The following is a 19,693-nucleotide window of genomic DNA, read 5'->3' on the forward strand; positions in this document are numbered from 1 at the left end:
ATCGTGTGGCTTGTTGCGGAAGGGAGCCGTGAGTAATGCTATAAAACTAAGTAATGCTATAAAACTATGATAGAATCTAATAAAATATCATTTGCCGTCAACTTGAACTATATGCCTTTTTACATCAACTTGGGCATGTAACTTTCGTCACCTAAAATTTTAATAAACAAAATATAAGAGTTTATTAGATTCTACCCTCTCTCTCTCTCTAAAACTATTCGATGGTGACATGGTGTCCCTCTCTCTCCAGTTTAAAGGAGCGTTGTGAGCGCCAGGTCAGCCAAAATTCGAAAACGCCCAACGGCTCCCCAAATCACCGCTCTTCTCACCTCTCTCTGTCTCTCTCACAGTTCTTTTCCTTTCTCTCTCAAAGAAATTTCACTCTTTTGGCCCTCTGTCTATCGTCAGATTCAAAACCTTGAGAAGTTACATGGCTTCGACTCCATCCAAGGCCACCGCTTGTCGAAAGGTTCGAGTCGTAGCCAAAATCCGGGACTTCACTGGCTCCGAGACTGAGAATTCAACTGACTCCCCGTGGATCTCCGTGAACAAGCCCAGCGGAGAGGCTTCTAACAGCGTTACCATTTCCTTCCGAGACCAACCGGGAAGGTATCATTACTTAAATACTATTTCTTGTTTTCTGTTTTCAATACAAGAATTTCCTTTGAATCTTTGGGGGTTTTGAGAGTATATTTATAGTAGCCTTAGAATCTTTTCAGAGATAATCGGCCAAAATTATTTAGGTATTGTTCTAAAATGAAGGATAAATAAAAGATAACATGCTTCGTTTGGTTGCTGACAACATATTCAAACAATCAAACTTCAAGGACCAACTTGACAGAAAATGTAAAAGTGAAGAGTCAAAATGTATTTTACCCAATAAATAAATAAATAAAATCTTGGAAGTTAGTCTCTGCTTTCTTGCATAAGGGTTTAGGAAGAGAAAAAAGGACATTGGAAGGTGAATTTGTGATTTTCAATTATAAATTATTTGGCAATTAGATAGTGGGTTTCTTGAATTCTTGATTAGGAATTCAAATGGCTGATTTCTTGGAAAAATTGTGGGAAAAGAAACTGAAATTGTATCTTTCATTATAAATTTATCTTGGGACTTTAGAATAGAAGAAAACTTTACTAAACTGAATTCACTAGAGCCAGTTTGGGTAGATAATATTATTAATCAAATTTTATTTTCTTAGTTTTCTCACTAATCAACAACCGTTTAGTGAATCATTTAGGCTTCATATGGTTTGTGAGAAAATGTTGAAAAAGAAAAGAAATCATTTTGAAAATCCTGGACTACTTGGATAATCAGGACCAACATAATTATTTGGGTTAGCTTGGTTGTAATGGTACATTTTTGTGCAGGTCAAAACATTTTCTGAAGTATATAAATCAAAAAATTTGTTCTTTTGATTTCCTTGTTTCTTGCAACAAAGGGAGGATTAGGTGTGTTTTCTGAATTTTTGTGATTTAGCCCTTGATTTTTAGAAATGATCAAGATTTTCATTCCTCTGATCTTTCATCATTGAGTGGCTAATAAAATGACTCATAAGTCCTAGGCTTAGTTGAATTGAGCTTCTATTTTCTTCAAACAATAATACTTTCAAATATGAAATTTAAATTTCTTGTATTTTTCCTTTTCTTTTTTGACAACCCTTATGTTAGGTAAGATTTCTCTCTTTTCTTCTCTTGCAGTCGTAAAGAGTATTATGACATTGATTACTGTTATGAGCAAAACGAAGACAATGATTTGATATTCTCGAGAGAGATAAAGCCTTTGATTTTGAGGGTTTTTGAAGGTTGTAACCCAACTATTATTACATGTGGAGCAAAAGGTAGTGGAAAGACTTATGTAATTCAGGTGGGATTTTCCTTTCCTAGTATTTTTTTTGTTTCTAGGTACTTATTAATATATCATTTTTGTAGTATATATGGTTGACTTATTATGAACTATTCAATTTTGAAGGGATCTGACGAGAAACCAGGTTTGGCAACACTAGCCATGGCTGAAATTCTTTCCATGGCTGAGAAAAATGGAAAATCGATTGCCATATCTTTCTATGAGGTTTATCAGGAGCATGTACATGATCTTTTGGATCCAAAACAGCCAGAAGTTTTGGTATTAGAAGATAAAGGCAAAATCCAATATAAAGGACTTTCTCAGGCAAGTTGTATGTTGCTTTCATCAATCGACTTAGACAGTAATGTAAGGACAAATTTCTTTGGTTTCCTCTTTGTGATGTTTCTTTTTTACTTCTTCCAGGTTACGATCAAATCTATTACAGAATTTCACAAACTATATCTCAGTTGGTGTGATTCACGTAAATCAGTTCAAAAGATGGCAAATGAACTTCCTCACAAGAGCCACAAGGGTTTAATAGTACATGTATTATCTCCCAGTGAGAATGGGGACACTCATCTTGTAGGCAAGATGAATTTTGTCGACTTAGCAGGTTTTCCTAACTTTCAAAACTTAGGTTGACAATATTATTTGTCTTATTTTTTACTACCGATTAATGTTTTACTGCCTTTTTCAGGCTACAAGGATGCCAGAAGAAAGAGTGTTGATAGCCTTAATCTTGTTGAGAGTACCAAACTTAATAAGTCCATATATGCTGTATATAATGTCGTCTATTCATTGAATGTGAACGAAAACCATGTGCCATACCGGGAAAGCAAACTTACTCGCATGTTAAAAGATTCGCTGAGTGGGATGAACAGAATTTTGATGATCACTTGCTTGGTAATGCTTTCAGTTTTCACTTAATGAGGCTATTTAGTTTATAGGTTTCTAAATTAGTTTTTTAATTACTTCTTTTTTCATTATGTAGAATCCATCTTTTTGCCAAGATTCTGTGTATATGCTAAGTTTAGCATCTCGGTCTTGTCAAGGCATCAATCGAGTTACGGACTCCACAAAGAAAGTCAAAAATTCAACAAGACCATTGGTGCCTTCTTCACAAAAGAGCCGACTACCTGGAAGTGTTTTCACCACCATGAAGAAACATCCTGCTTCACAATTGCATTTTTCTGAAAATAAAGCTAGTGGTATGGCTTTCACAATGAAAGGAAGGTATGTATGGGAAAGTCTTATCTACATTAAGTTAAAATAAATTCATTTTTCCTCATTTATATAACAATGTAAAATTAAAACATTTGTTTATTTCTTATTAAGGAAATTATTTGATGAAGCAAGTCATCAGACCAAATCTGAGAAGGTACTCGATTCTTTTACTTTGGGCTGAGTATCAAGTAACAAAGATTTTGTTCACTTTTCATTATGATTTCGTGCAAAATTTATCTCAAAATCAAGTTTTAGGCTTCTTAGTCAAGGTTTGAAGAAGCCACTGGTTCTGTTTTTTATTTGGTTGTGAAGAACTTCGCTTATATAATATGTTATGGTTTTTATATCTTAGAATTAACGCCTATATCGCCTTCTTTTCTGGTTGAAGTGCGCTATAGCTTTAGTCTTCTTACTCGTTCTAGCACCCAATAGAAAAAGACCCTACCGATTAGTTTTTCACCATACTCCCAATTGGGCTTTGTGCCATACAAATGGCCAAATAGACAACTATAGGATCTTCGCCTACTTCTTTTGTTGTTGTGAACCGGTAACTGTGCCAACTTAGCAGTTGGGATTGGAATTGCTTCCATATCTTGTTCCGAACCTTTTCTATCTATATCTATATTCTGAATTAGGATGAGTGTAAAGACTGGATTATCTCTATGGATCAGTTTAATTATTCAATGGACTATTAAGATTGTGGAAGCATGTAAGTTATCTTAATTCATATTCTAGGACGTGTGATGCATCTGACAAATATATAATTAGGGGAAGCAGAAGAAACTCTCTCGAATGTACCTTAAGGGATTTAGAAAATGATGAGATATAGATACATTGAAAAAAAAAATATTCAAGTTGGAAATTAATCTAGTACACTTCTTGCAAGCAAATTTCTCATCTAATATTGTTTATATATATATATATGGGTTTAGTTTGCTTCCCAAAATTTCCATGGCACAGTTCAGTGTGCTTAATTTATTTATTTTTTAATATTTAAAGATTATAAAATCAAGCAAGCAACTAAAAATGGAATTTTTCCCAAACTATTCTCTTATTATATCGATTTACTTAATTAAACAAGTCTTCCCTAAAGATAGTTAATGAATGGTATATATTTCACCAAAAAGAAGCCATTATTAACAAAATCTTTACCTCGTCATTTTCTTCACATCCTCTTTCATAAGTAAATAAAGTGAAGTATCAAGACTACCTAAGTAAAGATGGTGAAAGCATGTAAAGATAATGATTAAAGAGTGTTTTTTAAGAATACTACAGCTTTTACTATAAATTCTTTACAAACTAATTAAAGTGGCACTTACCACATTTACAAACTAATGTGAGAATTAATAACATAATGTTCATTTTCGTAAACTATGAACAAGCATGTGAATTTGTGAAAGTACTCAACAACTGATATGATGTTTGAATAAATTATTTTCTTTCTAAATTAGAGTATATAACCATTTTTTGTTGGGGAAGTCCATTTCAAATGATATCATGTGACAGTGCTATCAAAAGTGCTAATTTTATCTTTCCTTGCCCATTTATTTAATATTGGATGAAAAAAATTATGATGTTTGAATAAATTATTTCTTTCTAAAATAGACTATATATCCAATTTTTTTTGTAGGGGAAGTCCATTTCAAATAATACCAATGTAACAATGCTTTCAGAAGTGGTAATTTTATCTCTCATTGGTCATTTATTTAATATTGGATGAAAAAAACAATTCAAGTTATAAATTTGTCTAATACACTTCTTGCAGGCAACCTTCTCGTGTGCTGATGTTGTTGTAACTTTGAAGCAGCAAGAAGAGGTAAGGGTTTCTAGAACTTCTTGTTGTGAAAGAATGTACGCAACGACTAATATGTTGTTTGAATAAATTATTTTCTTTTAAAAATATAGTATATAATCATTTATTGTAGGGGAAGTCCATTTCAAATCATACTAATGTGATGGTGCTTTCAGAAGTGGTAATTTTATCTCATTGTTCATTTCTTTAATATCATGTTTTATAGTATTTGAAAGCAGTAACAAAGGTCAATTGATATCCTTGTGTAGGAAAATCCATTGGCAGTTACCCTAAAGGATAAAGAGCCTACTTCTATAATGGAAAAGGTAAATATCCAATTTAGTTGGTATCTAAATATCAAGATAATCTCATGATAACAGTTGTTTTTTATCTAGAACATTTTAATTCATTCACACGAAGCTTTCTCATTTCCAAATTCTAGTGCAATGGAAACTACCATTCCAAATAAGGTAACTAAACAAAATAAGGTGATTTAATTTTTCATACTTTTGAATACATGGAAGACATTCCAAAAATAAATCTTTTTTTCTTTTTTTTCTTTATTTTCTAGGATGTTCTTGCTAGTGAGATTGCTCTTCATGGTGGGAAACATCATGATCAAGTTACTTCCGGTGTTAATAGCACAAATGTTTCATCTTTTACTGGAGAAGGTTGGTGGCATGTGAATGTGATTTTTAAATGTTGATTTGCTAGCTATGAGATGTGCATTCTATATATATTATGAATTTATATTTTTGACCATGTTTATTACATCACAGGTCATAGCATAAACAAAGAAAACCAAAGTATAATGGTCAATAAAGGTGTTTCACCACCAATAAGTGCAAGACTACGAGAATTATCAAACAATCTAAAATCACTTTGTTCTTCAACTCCATTACACAAAAAGTTGCCAGAAGCGATTGATGTTTCATTCTATGGTCAAGTGTCTACTGATAATATTTTGGAACCAAAGACACCAACAACGGAACAGAGCATGAGAGTTTATGATAGATTGGAGGTTGCAAATGTCAGTAGTCCTTGGGAAACATTAAGTATGCGCAGTTCTGGAATGAAGGTTAGATTTAACCCTTTTTCCAATACATTTACTTTATGTTCACTTGGCTTTCACAATTCAACTCATATATATTTTTGTCATTGCAGAACTCCCTTGTTCAAGAATATATTAAGTTTCTAAATACAGCTAACAAGTAAGGTTTTATGTTTTATGCTGAGTATTTCAAATTAGTGACTGCTTATGTTAGTGCATATATCTATTTAGGAAAAAATACGCCTAGCCCCATGAAGTGACAATTCATTGACACTTACCCCTAATTATCATTTGTGACACTTGACCCACTCCAACTACTATTTAGATGCAAAGAGCCCTCTTTGTTAGTTGACGACATTAAATCAAATAAAAAAATGAGCATATAACATGCACATACATATTTTAACATGAAATGACGAAAATATCATGAGTTTAGACAATAAATTTACTTAAACACCGTCCAAGTTTTTTTTTTTTTTTGTTAAAAAAAAAAAAAAAAACGGTTAGCCATCCCTCAATGGTGGCAGAGCATCTGTGGGGGTGGGACACCACCCATAAGGCATAGGGAGTGGTTGAACTACCCTAAAACACCTTTGGGGTAGTTCAATCACTCTCAAAACCGCTTAGGGAGCCACCCCAAATTGATTTGGGGGTAGCCAAATCAGGTGACCACCTGGTTTAGAAGAATTGGAAAGAATTGACTTCCCAAACAAGCCTCGAAACATTATGCGTAATGACAAAAGAACTTCACATCCAATTATAAAGAAAAAAGATGGAAAAAAAAAAAAAAAATACACATATCCCATGGACAACACTTTTTTTTGATAAGTAATAATAATATAAAAAGCGCAAAGGAGCGCAACCCGCATACACAGGAAGTTGGTGGACAACACTTCATTCACACATCTCTTCAAACTAATATTTGTGACCCTTGACCCCCTTTAATTACCATTTAGATGTAAAGAGCCCATTTGGTTCGTTGAGGACAAAGACCCCTTTGGTTAGTTGAGGGCGTTTGCTCGTTTATTTATTTTTTATTTTTTTCATGAAATGCCAAAAAGCCTTCTAAATTAAAAAAAATGCAAAATAAATAAATAAATAATAATTAGAAAAAAGTGAGTATTTGGTGGTGGTTCGGCCGCGACCAAATACTTTCATGAAGCTATTTTTTATCCATAACATTTTATTTCATAACATAAAAAATAACATTTCACGTCATGTCACATTTTATTTCATGTCCTGGCACTGCAGCAAATAACTTGACAAAAACATTGTAATGATTAAAAACTATCATAGATTCATAAAGAAGTGAGTTGCTTAGAAAAATAAAATAAAAAATAAAAAATTATTTGGAAGTCATCGTAACCAACGGGAACAATAGATCCAATTATTTGCTGACAAACAGATTTAAGCATTTGTTTGAAAATTGTAATAAACCTTTACGATTTCATATATTGGTCTGTTGATATGAGATGTATATAAATTCTATTTTGTTTGCTAATTTTGCCACTTTACGTACAAAATTGCTAACCTTTGTATTTTTGTTTGAATTTTTTTTTTTTTTTTCTTTCAATTCTCTTATCAATAGGGAGGATTTGAAAAGACTAAAGGTGAACAGAACTTCTAATTTTTAAATGTTATTATGACTACTTTGTATGTCAGAATTTGATAGACATTGTTTTTAAATATAGGGAATTGGAGAGAAGAGGGCTACCTATATTCTTCAACTTCGTGAAGAATCACCAGAACCATTTAAGAGTGTAAGTTGAAAGATTTTTAAAAGAAAAATGAATTAATTCCTTGGTTGATTTCAAACACTCAAGAGACTCTTTTTTTTTTTTTTTTTATTTAACTATAACAATTTCTGTTTCACAGCTCGATGATCTGAAAGAGGTTGGACTTTCAGCAAAGCAGGTAGTTTTCTTCTCCTTTCCCTTTATTTGGGATAAATTCTTTAATTTTTTTTTTCTGGAAGTTTATTTTTTATTTTTGTCTGTTGAGTGACATCGTCAACTACTAATTGCGTCACACACAAAAAAAAAAAAAAAAAAAAAAAAACCAAACTTATTGATTGTAAAAATCTATTTGTTCAAGTTATATAATGAAGCTCATAACTTGAGATAATAACATATTGAAAAAAGGAGGCTGCATAACTTACAGCTAACTGTGATTCTTTAATTTTCAATACAGATAAAGGGAATAATGAAAAAGGAGGCTGCAGAGCTTTTTAATGAGCCGATATATCATAAATGCTGAAGATATTACATATTTTAATTTCCGATTGGTAAATATTTTGTAATCTGGTTAGTGGCAACATGAAGATGCCTTTAAAATTGCTTTGTTCGATCTTGTTTTGTGATATTTGATCATTTACATTTCTTTTTTCTTTTTTCTTTTTATGTTAAGTGTTCGATAAGGAATTTTACAAATGACACTGTTTCTTTTAGTTCAAGATCAGAAGATCTTACATGCTTCGGCCGCCATTTTTTTTTAATGACATAATCACATTCTAAAAGCATTTTTGTACTCGAATTACAATTTACAATCATGAAACAGCATGCACTATTCTTTTTTGTTTTTTTTTAAACGCCTTTTTTCTCCAAGAAAAATAATCTGTTATGCGTTGATACGCATAAGCGCTTATTACAAGTCATGATGAAGTGGTCTGATGAATTCTAGCCAATGAAATGTGGTTATGTTTACTTCTAGTTTTGTATGTTGAATTAGGGTTTCATCGGGTCAAAGGCACAAATCTAGCTCGGTTGAGACCCACTCCGAACCTATGAATCATCCAAATTAAGGATATTTTCATTTGAAAATGATAGCAACTAAGATTCTAAGAGCACATGTTTTCTCTAATTTTTCTTTAATTTAAAGAATAAAATTACTTTTTGCTTTTATATCTAAATGCACTATACAATAGTCTTATATTTGCATATACTATTAAAATATTATTTCTTTATAAAATACAAGTTTCTTACTCTTTTTTTTTTTTTTTTTTTTGACATGTCCGTACAAGAGGAGGGAGGGGGATTCGAACTAGTGACTTTCGCTTTATTAGGCATGATCCCAACCGATTGAACTACCTCTTGGGAACATAAAATACAAGTTTCTTACTATCTTCACATTTTTTACAAAATTTCAATACAACCTCCAATGAAAGCGAAAAAAAAAAAAAAAAAAAAAAAAAAAAAAAAAAAAAAAAAAAGGAGGAGAAAGAAATATTTGATTCCAATGCATTGGGAAGTACGTAGCATTCTCAATGCTTAAGGAAGTAATAAAAAATTGTTTCATTTTACTTTTTTTTAAAAAAATAAAAAAAGAAATAATTTAGATTTTCATTATATTTATGGAATGGAAGATGTTAAATGCTCTACCTCCTTTCATTTTTTCTCTTTGTTGCCAAAAATCGGTTGGCCCTCAACAAAACGTTTTGGGCTAGAAATGAAATTGGTCCAAACAGGCCGAGCCGAAACAAAACCAGAATACTTGGGCCAGAAAAACAATGGCCTTATTGTCAATGTTCAAAATCAAATCTCAGCCCAAACCGAACCAACCCCTATTGCTTGTTGGAGCAATGTGGTTCAATGGCCGAATAGCGATTTAGCGCGGACCAAGGGAGAGTCACTAGTCAGTGTTCAACCTATCCACAACAACCCAAGTTCGTATTTGGAAAATATTGGCTGATGCATTTCTTCAGCTCCCACTCAATAACCTTAAGTAAGTTCCTTGACTTCTAAAACATCTAGTATGTAAATAAAACAGTGCCTCATTTAAGTCATTAGGAAGTGGTCTGATTCATGTCAGTCAAGGAAGCATGATAGACATTCATGTTTAGTTCTGGTTTTTTTAGCAATATGCCAGAGGTTTACACCAAACTTCCAAGTCACGTTACCTTTGTGATTCTTGTCTGCCTTACCATTGTGATTCTTGTTTGCCAAATTGTTGATGAAACTGCATACTCAAAACTTCTTCAGTTATCCAGTCTTCTTCCCCACTCCCTTTCAATCCTCTTTTGGGTAAGCGAAACATTTCCAGAGTGCCTACAACTGCTAAATAGGGCAGAAAAGCATTTCCACACTCAGAAAATAGTTGTCCTGCAGGCTATTGTACAGTACAAGATTATGAGAAGATATCGTTAATTTGATACTGCACGTTATACCCGTTGATAGGCATTTGATTTCCTCACAGGATTTGGTTGGGAAGGGGAAAAGCAGAGAGAAAAATAAATTTGAAGGGGAGAAGTGGAAAGAAAACGCAAGAGAAGAAAAAAGAAATTAAAATAAATCAATTGGGACCAAGAGAATGTTAAGGTACATAATGAAGCAAGGCTTGCATTTCTGGTAGCATCTTTCTCACATTCCCAACCCTACTAGTTGCAGTATTAGCAGAGTTTACTTTGAGACCTCGCCATGGCCAACATATGTGCCTTATTTTACGGCTACTACGTTCCCTGCTCTCTGCTTCTTCTAATTGTCTTGTCAGCTCCTCAATCCGATCACGGAGTGCTGCAGCCCTGCTGTCAGCCAGCTGCAGAGACCTCTCTGCTGCTGCCTGGGCAGCCATTGCAGTAGCTGCGAGTTCTTCCTTCAACTTTAATTTTCCATTTGATATGTCCAAAGCAGCCCTTGTTTTCTCCAACTCTTGCTTCAGAATGTCCACCTAATGGAACAGTAATGCAAATGCAATTGAGTTTCAAAATTACTACATATCAAGAGAGAGAGAGAGAGAGAGATGTGAATTAAAGCTAAAAGACTGCAGCCATTTAACTTTTAACCATTGAATGGCATCTAAAATTTAACTTTTAACCATTGTATACAAAACACTACTTCCAGATATGTCACACTAATATTACATGGTAGAACTTCAGTTGCAGGATCTGAGATGCATCAACTTCAATCAAAGATGTCACAAAATTTTGGTAATATGGTTTTGGTACTTAAAGGTTGGCATTATACCTACCCAATTCCAACGAAACTCTGCACTCAACAGTATATGTAGAACCATAGCGGAATAAAAATATGGTTCACCAGTGGTTTGTGTCACTCTAATTGATAGCAGACACCAAATTAAAATCTTTGTCCCTTGTTTTATATGCAATTTACATATATCTCCAACATCACATTTAATGGACATAGAGCAGACATTGAAATCTGAGCCACCTTTTCCCATGCAAATGCTCATAGGCATGTATACTACGTTCTCACTATATATATATTTTTTGGCCTGTATCATGATAGATAGATTGAAAGAAACGGTTGTCTCAGAAGCTCAGGTATGCCCAATGCCATTTCAAAACCCCCTAGAACTCATATTTGGATCATAATATCAAAATTGGAGCATTCCCTAGCATAGGAGGTTATTTCAAGTTTAAGTTCGGTGATATAGCCAACATTGTACCATTGTTCATTAGTCAGAGGTCTCATAGAATTGGGAGCATTAGATTCCACAGATTAGTGTAACTCCATTCATTTGTAATATCAAGGAGACTGTTTGGGTTGCCAAGTTAATCAGATAACACACTACTGGCTTCACGCATGAAACAGTTATTGCATTGGACCTTTGGCTAATGAACAAGTGATAAACTCACAAGAAGCAAAACCCTAATAAGCAAGAAAGCATGGAACTAAACAGCTGGTATACATTAAGCAAAAGTACATCAAGAAATACCGATATCAAAAGAACTAAACAGTTGATTTACCACTTTGTCACGTTCTCCAATTTCATTTTTCCCAGCTTCCACTTCCAACTCACATGCTTCCCTCCATCTAGCAACCTCGGCTTCAGTTTCTTTTATTTCCATCAGGAGTTCTTCAACCTTATAGCAATTAAAGGAATCGAATCAGAATTGACAAGGGCATGCTCAAGTAATTCACACAGAAAATTTCCAAATTCTTGATAAAACAGAGAATAACATTTTGAGCCAACACCCTCTCTCTATCTTCCAACTCTTTGATGTACAGAGTGTATTCAGTAATTTTTAGAGATTGTTTTTCTGTAAGGCTCTGTAGGCGCTCAGTGTCTGACCTGGCAAAGGATAGATGATAAGTACTTTAACCAAGTATAAAGAACATATATATAGTGAGGGTAGAAGGTGGTTGAAGAAATTTACAATCACAAGAAGGTCCAAAATCAGACATATATTAATACAACATGTTTATATTGCAAGCCATGTAACATTTCCTACACCTTCGAGTGGACCTTAAATGAATGAAATGCTGATAAATCAGAGATTAATTGTTAATATTTAAAAGCAATTCTTTACCAATTCTGTAATGTGCAGCAGTCATATAATGATCAATCATAAGATCAACAAGAAGACAGCAAAAATGTATTTTATTTTGGAACAATTTTGGACAGAAAGTCACTGTAGCAGGTCGGATCTCATGGAAACTCACCACATTCTGTATTTAGAACTATAAAATATTAGATAACACTTCAGATGCCAAAAGGGGGGGGGGTGTCAACTTGGTTTCCAATCATCGGAAATGGTCATTTCTTTGTTGGGAATATTGTAAGATAATCAAATCTAGAATAATCTAGAATTGAGACAGGATTTGTGGTTCAACTAGGGTCATACATACTAATATTTGGGGTTCAAAACAATGCAAATTCATGAAATATATGAGTAAAGTTCCACTGTGACTAAACAGGTAATCTTGAATCCACACTCCAGAGTTAGGTTGAATATTATTTGACATATTTCATATCTTTAATGCTTGAGATGGCATGTGATAATCTATATATCATTTTTCACATTTTCTAACTGGATAAGTAAAAGGAATTGTTAATTTCTTCACTGACTTTGGAGTACCATAATGAATTCTCTTGCCTTTCACCTCATTGTCTTATAATGTGAATGTATTAGTAATGCTGCATCCACAGCATGGTTGGATAAGAAACATCCTCTTTGGAAGACTTCGGCAAAAACCATGCAAGAAACCATGCTAATTAGGGCTTCGTTTGGCAAAAGCCATGGCCCAGACCTTGTTCACTTTTGACCTTTTGACCATCAAACTTTGACTATATTGCCCTTATCTTTCTCTGGCCACTTTTTGAGTTTTTTTCCTAAACGACGAAAAACCTTTCATCTTCTTCACCTTCTTCACTGACCCAGACTCCACCGCTGAACCAGACTTCATCTTCTTCAGTGAATCTCGAATGACCATCCTCGCTTGCTTCTCCATCGCCGTTCTCACCTCCTCACCACCGTTCCCCGGCTCATAGCACTCCGCCACCGGGAACAAATCCAGGTGGCTCAGAAGCATCAACGTCAACCCAGCAGGTTTCACGGCAAAACCGATCTTTGAACGCACTACATCCGCAAAAGAGCGCCCAGACGAAGAGGCCTTCAGGTCTAACCCTTCTGCTTCCCCGCCAGCGAGGACTCATCAGCGACCAGCGACCCAAACTTGGCTTCAAGAGACCCCAACATCTGTCGCAGTTCACCCACAAATCGACGCCAGCCCCAGCCTTCACGACTCCTCAGGGAGAATTTCAACTGGTATAATCTGAATTCTACCAAACAATTTCAAATTTCAACAATTCGCAATTTGCGATTTTGGACAGATTTTAGCTGAGAAATTGTCGAAACTCAACAATTCGCAACAAAGCATTGAATGTATCCTGCAACGAAATCCCCATACTTATATCTGATTCATGGCATGTTGTGTGGCATTCGGTTATAGATTCACCATATACATGGAGTTCATATGTGGTTCCAAAATTATTTGAGGAAGGGTGACCTGTTTCTTTGTGGCAGAGTTAGCATTTGAACATATATAACTATTTTCTCTCATGTTTTCAGTCTACTTTATTGTACCAGCCAGAATTACTCGTCTCCCTGATATTTTGGTTGTGACATCAGAGTTGCATCTATGGTTTCCCTAATTGCTGTTTCACCACCGCCGAGGACGCCGCTCGCGCCTATGACCGCGCCGCCATGGTGAAACGGGAACGAGAGGCTGTATTTTCGGAAAGGGTGGGGGGTGAAACGGGAGCCGGTATTTTCGCAAGGGGTGCTTCAATCGTTCACGAGAAGCCACGGAGATGGAGAGTGGGCTGGAGGAAAAGAGAAGCTGGGGGAAAACAGATGCTGCGCAATCCGGTTTTGGGAGAAATATAAGCAAGGGTAAAAGTGTAAAGACATATAAGGAAAAAGACAAACACAGTGTTTAGGCCAGGGTCAAGGCTGTTGCCAAACACCACCTAGATTACTAATATTCTATTTTATGTTTTACTTAGTTTTTCTAGAGTTGAGGATATTTTTGCAATTCGGTAATTGTATATTGTGGGCCATGGTTTTATTTTATTAATAGGTGGCCATATTTAGTTTATAGGTGTTTATGTTTGTCCTTTGGTTCGGAGTTTGTTTACTTGTCAAAGTAGAAGTTCTAGTCTTATTAAAAGAAAGTCAGATCTGGAGTCTGCCTTTGTACTCTAATAATGAAATGCTAATTGAATAAAAATTCGGTGGTTTTTGGTTTATGGGAGGTTTGTATGCCTAGAGGCTTTCTTCATTATATTTTTCTTTCTTGGAAATGCTTACGTCACGGTTCACAGCCGGTGAACAGATTATATCACACCTTCTTCTCTCCTATTTCGCAACCCCAAATCAAACCTTTTCTTTACCCTATCAAAACTCTAAAAGCTTATATGTATTCCCTAGCCTTTAATGACCAATTAACAAAAAAACAAATTATGACCTACCAAATTTTACTCCCAGAAACCTTGCAGCCTTTTTTTTTTTTCAGCCTCTTTTCACCACTCCAAATGCGATATTTTCCAAGTAGTATTCAAACCATAAACCTCTAATTACATCCTTATACAATTCTAAGCCCTTGACCCACCAATTTTCCCTAAACCTTAAGGACACCAAAGCACATGTAGACAGATGCTCTAAATCTTTCCCTCAATTGGCCTCCAACATAAACAAATCAGCACACTCTTAGGCTTACTTCTGCACGATATATCTCAAAGAAATTCTCTTCTTTTTTTTTTTTTTCAAGCCAGTATTGGCATGTCTTGAATTGATTATAAAGTTTAGGGGAATTTTCACTTACCCCCCATGAACTTACGCGCCTTTTGCAAACACCTCCCTAATGTTCAAAGTCTCTCACTTTGGTGTATCCAACTTTAATTTCCTTCCACTTGCCCCCTTCCGCTAGGATTTTATGTGAAATCCTAACGGAGCACTTCTCACGTGCCGCGCATGTGATTCTTTTTTGCTGAAACACCCGTTATACCCCTGCCCATTCAGACAGAACACGTGTCTTTCTTCTTTGCGATAAAATTCGATTAAAACCTCTTCACCATTTCATCCTTCTTTCCTTTCTTCCTCTCAGGCAGCCTCTGTTGGCCTGCCGGTGTGCTGTGTTAGGGGTTACAATGGGTTTGTCAAGAAGGTGGTCGTGGAATCTAAAGATTTTGGGATGTTGGTGAAGGATGCAACTCTTGTGAAAAATTTGATGGTGTTTCTCGAGACAGTTTAGTAAATTAGAGAACTTACACCATAGAAGGAGACAACTTCATCACACAGTAAATTATAACCAAATTTCTTAGCCAAATCGCCAATGCAGATGTGGTATCCTCCATATAGGAACGGCCCCCTATATCAGTTAATAGACATTCAGCATTCTAAACCTAGACCAGATAAAAGGTGTCCATATAAATGTTGGTCTTAGTGATAAGCATCACTCTTCTGCAGAGAAGGTAAGTGTAATAAGATAAAAGCATCCGGCCATTAAAATTGTGAAGAAGTCATCTTAAAGACATGTTAAGGGAAATTTAATTACAAAGAATCTTTTAAATCATCACCATCCAGCTTTAGAGAACGTCCTAAGGAAAAACCTATTCCTGGAAATAGAGAAGCAAATAGAAATTTATATAAATTTGATGTCTTCGTTATGGGAAAAAATTCTAGGACACCAATCCATTGACCAAAAGGGAGACTCCGTAGAGGATGGGACAGATTTGGTTCAGAGCTTCGTATTGCAGTCAACTTCTTCTAGCCTTTCATGGTGGTCTCAGAGGATGCAGGGGTGAAGAAGAAGAGAAGTTTTACAGAGGTGTTGCGTTCAATAACGAGACCGACTGAGGAAGCGTTTGGGCCTTCACTGGAGCCGTTAGCCAGGGTTCCAAAATGGTTACAAGGAGGAGATTCCGGCATCCTTGAGAAGAAAATGCCGTCTCCAGCGATGAAGAATATTATCCCACTGGAACAGAGAAAGTTCCCTCTGCAAGCAGCAGTGTTATCCCATGCTCCGGCGGTTCCGGTGACTCAATCCCTTATTCCGGCGGGGTCGGGTCCTCCGGTGCAGAGTCACTAATTGGATAATGGTATTGGTCCCAACCAGCTTGCAAGGTCGGCCACGCAGGGGCATGTTGTACCCGCTGCTGTGCAACATTCTTCTAGCAATAAGAATGTTGCCAATACGTGAAGAAGAAGAAGAATGGGCAGGGGTATAACGGGTGTTTCAGCAAAAAAGAATCACATGCGCTATACGTGAAAAGAGCTCCGTTAGGATTTCACATAAAATCCTAACCGAAGGGGTAAGTGGAAGGAAATTAAAGTTGTATACACCAAAGTGAGAGACTTTGAACATTAGAGGGTGTTTGCAAAAGACGCGTAAGTTCATGAGGGGTAAGTGAAGTTTCCCCTAAAATTTAATAACCAAAGTAGAAATGCAGTAAACTAAGCAAAGATGTATAGCCTAGAAAGGAGCATCAAAGATTTAGTGTAGGTGTTTGTGGAAGAGATAGAGAGAGAGAGAGAGATTTTCCACACTACAATATAACAAGTCCACCTCTCTTCACTCCTTTCTTGGAAACTACATGAGATTAACTTGATCTCCTACGGCTATTTCATTTTCAAATTTGCTGAAGTTACAGGAATAACAACAATGCCAAGTAAAACATGCAGGCCTTCCGTTGCAGTTCAATAATGAAGTAGGTACCTAGATTCTTCAAAAGATCTCCTCAATTGAGTGATTTCCTGCCGCAAATTCTTCATTATCCTCTCCACAGTTGAGGCCTGGACATTAAGAACAATGATGGATACATTTCAGACCAATGGTAAATCCATTTGTTTGGAATATACTCTCCAGCGTATTATTTATCTAAAATGTTCAACACATGCGTAGTTATCGACCAAACTTGTTTCTTTTGATTAATGAGTTACTAAAACAAGTTTACTTTCATCATGGGAAATGCAGTCAAAGGAAGGTTCTACTTGTGAAGAACAAGCTCTATGTCCAGTAAATGTCTGAGCTTATTATAGATGACATATCATGTATACAGTAAAGTAACATACCAAACTGATATTAATCTCTTCCTCTTCGCATTCACTAGTATCCGAACTAGTCTGGGTCTGTTGCTCACTACCACCACTACTACTAGTAGTAGTTGTGGTGGTCCCAGTAGTTCCCATCATAAAGCCGAAGCCAACTCTCTGCAATCCCCGCTCCGCAATCTGCAAAAGGGCCACCCTCTTCTGCTCATTACTGTTATTCCCCTTGAGCTTACTCAAACTCTTCTCCACCGCCTCCTTCTCCACCAGCGCCGCCCTGAGCAAACTGTTGATGTCCCTGTTCTCCTCCGTCAAACTCACCACACTCTTCTCCAACTCCCTCTTCTCCTTCCTCCTCTTCTCCTTGTACTCCCTCACCTTCTCCTCCGCCTCCCTCGCCACCCTCCTTGTTTCCGCTATTTCTTCTTCGTCTCCTTCTTCTTCTTCGCCTACACTCGTCCATTCGGCCTTTTCCTCTTCGTCTTCGTCTGCGCTCTCAATTATTCTCTTTAAGCTCTCCTTCGATACCCGCAGCAAATCCAACAACAAACCATTTCTCTCCTTGATTTCACTTTCCAATTTCTGGATTCTTTCTCTGGAAACTTCCACTTCGCTCTTGAGCTCCTCTGTTTTCCTTAATTCCTCGTCGAGCTTTTTCGCCAACTCGTTCTCTTTGTCTTTCAAAGAACCTTCGAATTCATCGACTTTATCGCGAAGAGAGTCTCTCTCCCTCGAGATTTCGTCGACGAGTTTGGATAAATCGGCGACCACGTCTCCTTCGCGCTGGAGGAGAACTATGGTTTCCTCCGTCGCCGCGGACTGCGATTGGAGATCAGCGCGAAGATAATTACGATCGGAGAGGTGTGATGTATCGTTGTTGGGTGAATCAGGGCCTTTGATTTGGGCATCGGGCGGGGTCTCGGTTTGGGCTTCCATGGTCCATGAAGGGGTGGCTGATTACAGATTTTCATGAAGGTAGTGAGGAAAAGAGAGGCCGAATAGGGAGCAGAGGTTTTTTTTTTGGCGAGGTTATACAGCTACCAGTCAAAAGAAATGGAGAGAAGGAGCGTGCGTGTTCAGGTAGGTAAGGCCGTAAGGGTTGACTTGCAAGGCCCTGTTTGGTTGGTGAGAAAGAGTCCGGGAATTTTGGATAACAAAATTAGAAAATCTCGACAAAAGGGTGAGATTGCAAATTTTGTACAGTTTGGTATACTAAATTAATAATTCTTAAAATTTGGAGAAGAGATTGTAATAGTATGAAAGTTCATTTTACAGTCACATTCTAGTTATACGAAAGTAATATAGTCCACTAAATATGACTTATTAAAGTAAAATTGTTAAAACTTTTTTCTAAATAAAAATATGAATTGAGAAAGAAAGCAACCACTCTAAGCAAAGAGGCTTGTAACCACCATTAGCTGGACGAGCCACCTTCAAAGGTTGGGGTGGTCGCCCAAGCACCTTCTAGAGATAGAGGCTTTCTTTGACAAAGCCTTTTCCTTAAACACGTGAAAAAAAAAAAAAAAAAAAAAAAAAAAAAAAAAAAGGGTTAAATACATCATATTTCTTTAAGATTTGTCAACTTTATTTTTTCTCTCTTGGGGTTTCATTTTTATCACTGGAAGTCCTTGTAGTTTTGATCAGGGCCGGCTCAGGCCCTAGGCGAGTTAGGCCCTCGCCTAGGGCCCCCAATTTAATAAGGCCAAAAAAAAAAAATTTGAGTTAAAAAAAAATTAAAAAAACAAAAAAAAAAAATTTATTTTGGACCAAAAGAAAAATTGAAGGCCCAATTTTTTTTTAATAGGGCCTAAAATTTTTTTTTTAAAGGCCGAAATTTAATAAGACCCCAATTAATAAGTCCACTATAAATTTTAAAAATAATTAAAAAAGACAAAGCATTAAAGCCTTATACCAATTCCCTAGAGCTCCTAACGCTACAGTATGCCTACCTCATTTGTTCATCATCATGGCCTCTCTCTAGAAATTTTTTGTTTTTGATGAAAATATAAACGTTAGAAATAAAATATTATAATTTACTTTTTATTTATTATTTAGCCATACAGGGAAAGCCAAAAGCCAAAAATATAAACTGCTGTCACCATGGGCATTTTAAATATCAATCTCTATATTTGCCACTTTACCTCTTCTCTTTGCTTGCTCTTTCTGAGTTTTTCTTCTCTGCCTATCTCATCATTTTCTCTTCCTCTCCGACTCCAAGTGACTAAGTCTCTTGTCCTATCTCCAAGAACTGCTTCATAATTCATTTGTCAAATCAGGTTTTATTGTTCTATTTTTGTCATTTATTTTATTATAGTCATAATTTATTTTTGATAAATCGTGTTTGTTTAATTTGTTAGTATTTTTAATTAAACATGTCTACTAGAAAATATGCATCTGGATATGAAAAACTTCAAAAAAGAAAAGAAAAAAAAAAAGGAAAAGAAAAGTAGACAAATTGATTGAATCTCAAAGAGGAGCTCTAAATAAGTTTGTTAT

At 35.8% G+C, this 19,693-nt stretch overlaps 2 protein-coding genes across 2 annotated transcripts; one reads left to right on the forward strand and one right to left on the reverse strand.

Moving 5' to 3' along the window:
* Positions 1-275: 275 nt before the first annotated feature.
* LOC132191541 (kinesin-like protein KIN-10C) lies at positions 276-8,333 on the forward strand. The gene is made up of 19 exons (XM_059606622.1): positions 276-609; positions 1,699-1,864; positions 1,970-2,167; positions 2,267-2,456; positions 2,541-2,746; positions 2,835-3,076; positions 3,179-3,221; positions 4,698-4,745; positions 4,833-4,883; positions 4,993-5,040; positions 5,129-5,185; positions 5,255-5,329; positions 5,431-5,530; positions 5,639-5,937; positions 6,024-6,070; positions 7,499-7,520; positions 7,602-7,670; positions 7,786-7,824; positions 8,101-8,333. Exons 1-19 carry the CDS (start codon positions 431-433, stop codon positions 8,164-8,166), a joined length of 2,145 nt encoding a protein of 714 aa, XP_059462605.1. The 5' UTR covers positions 276-430; the 3' UTR covers positions 8,167-8,333.
* A 1,840-nt stretch (positions 8,334-10,173) lies between these two features.
* LOC132179278 (uncharacterized protein At3g49055) lies at positions 10,174-18,241 on the reverse strand. Its single transcript, XM_059591982.1, has 5 exons — positions 17,222-18,241; positions 16,866-16,942; positions 11,826-11,937; positions 11,612-11,728; positions 10,174-10,572 (listed from the first exon to the last, which is right to left on the reverse strand). Exons 1-5 carry the CDS (start codon positions 18,131-18,133, stop codon positions 10,219-10,221), a joined length of 1,572 nt encoding a protein of 523 aa, XP_059447965.1. The 5' UTR covers positions 18,134-18,241; the 3' UTR covers positions 10,174-10,218.
* Positions 18,242-19,693: the final 1,452 nt, after the last annotated feature.

Source organism: Corylus avellana, chromosome ca1 (assembly GCF_901000735.1).
Source record: "Corylus avellana chromosome ca1, CavTom2PMs-1.0".
NCBI lineage: Eukaryota > Viridiplantae > Streptophyta > Magnoliopsida > Fagales > Betulaceae > Corylus > Corylus avellana.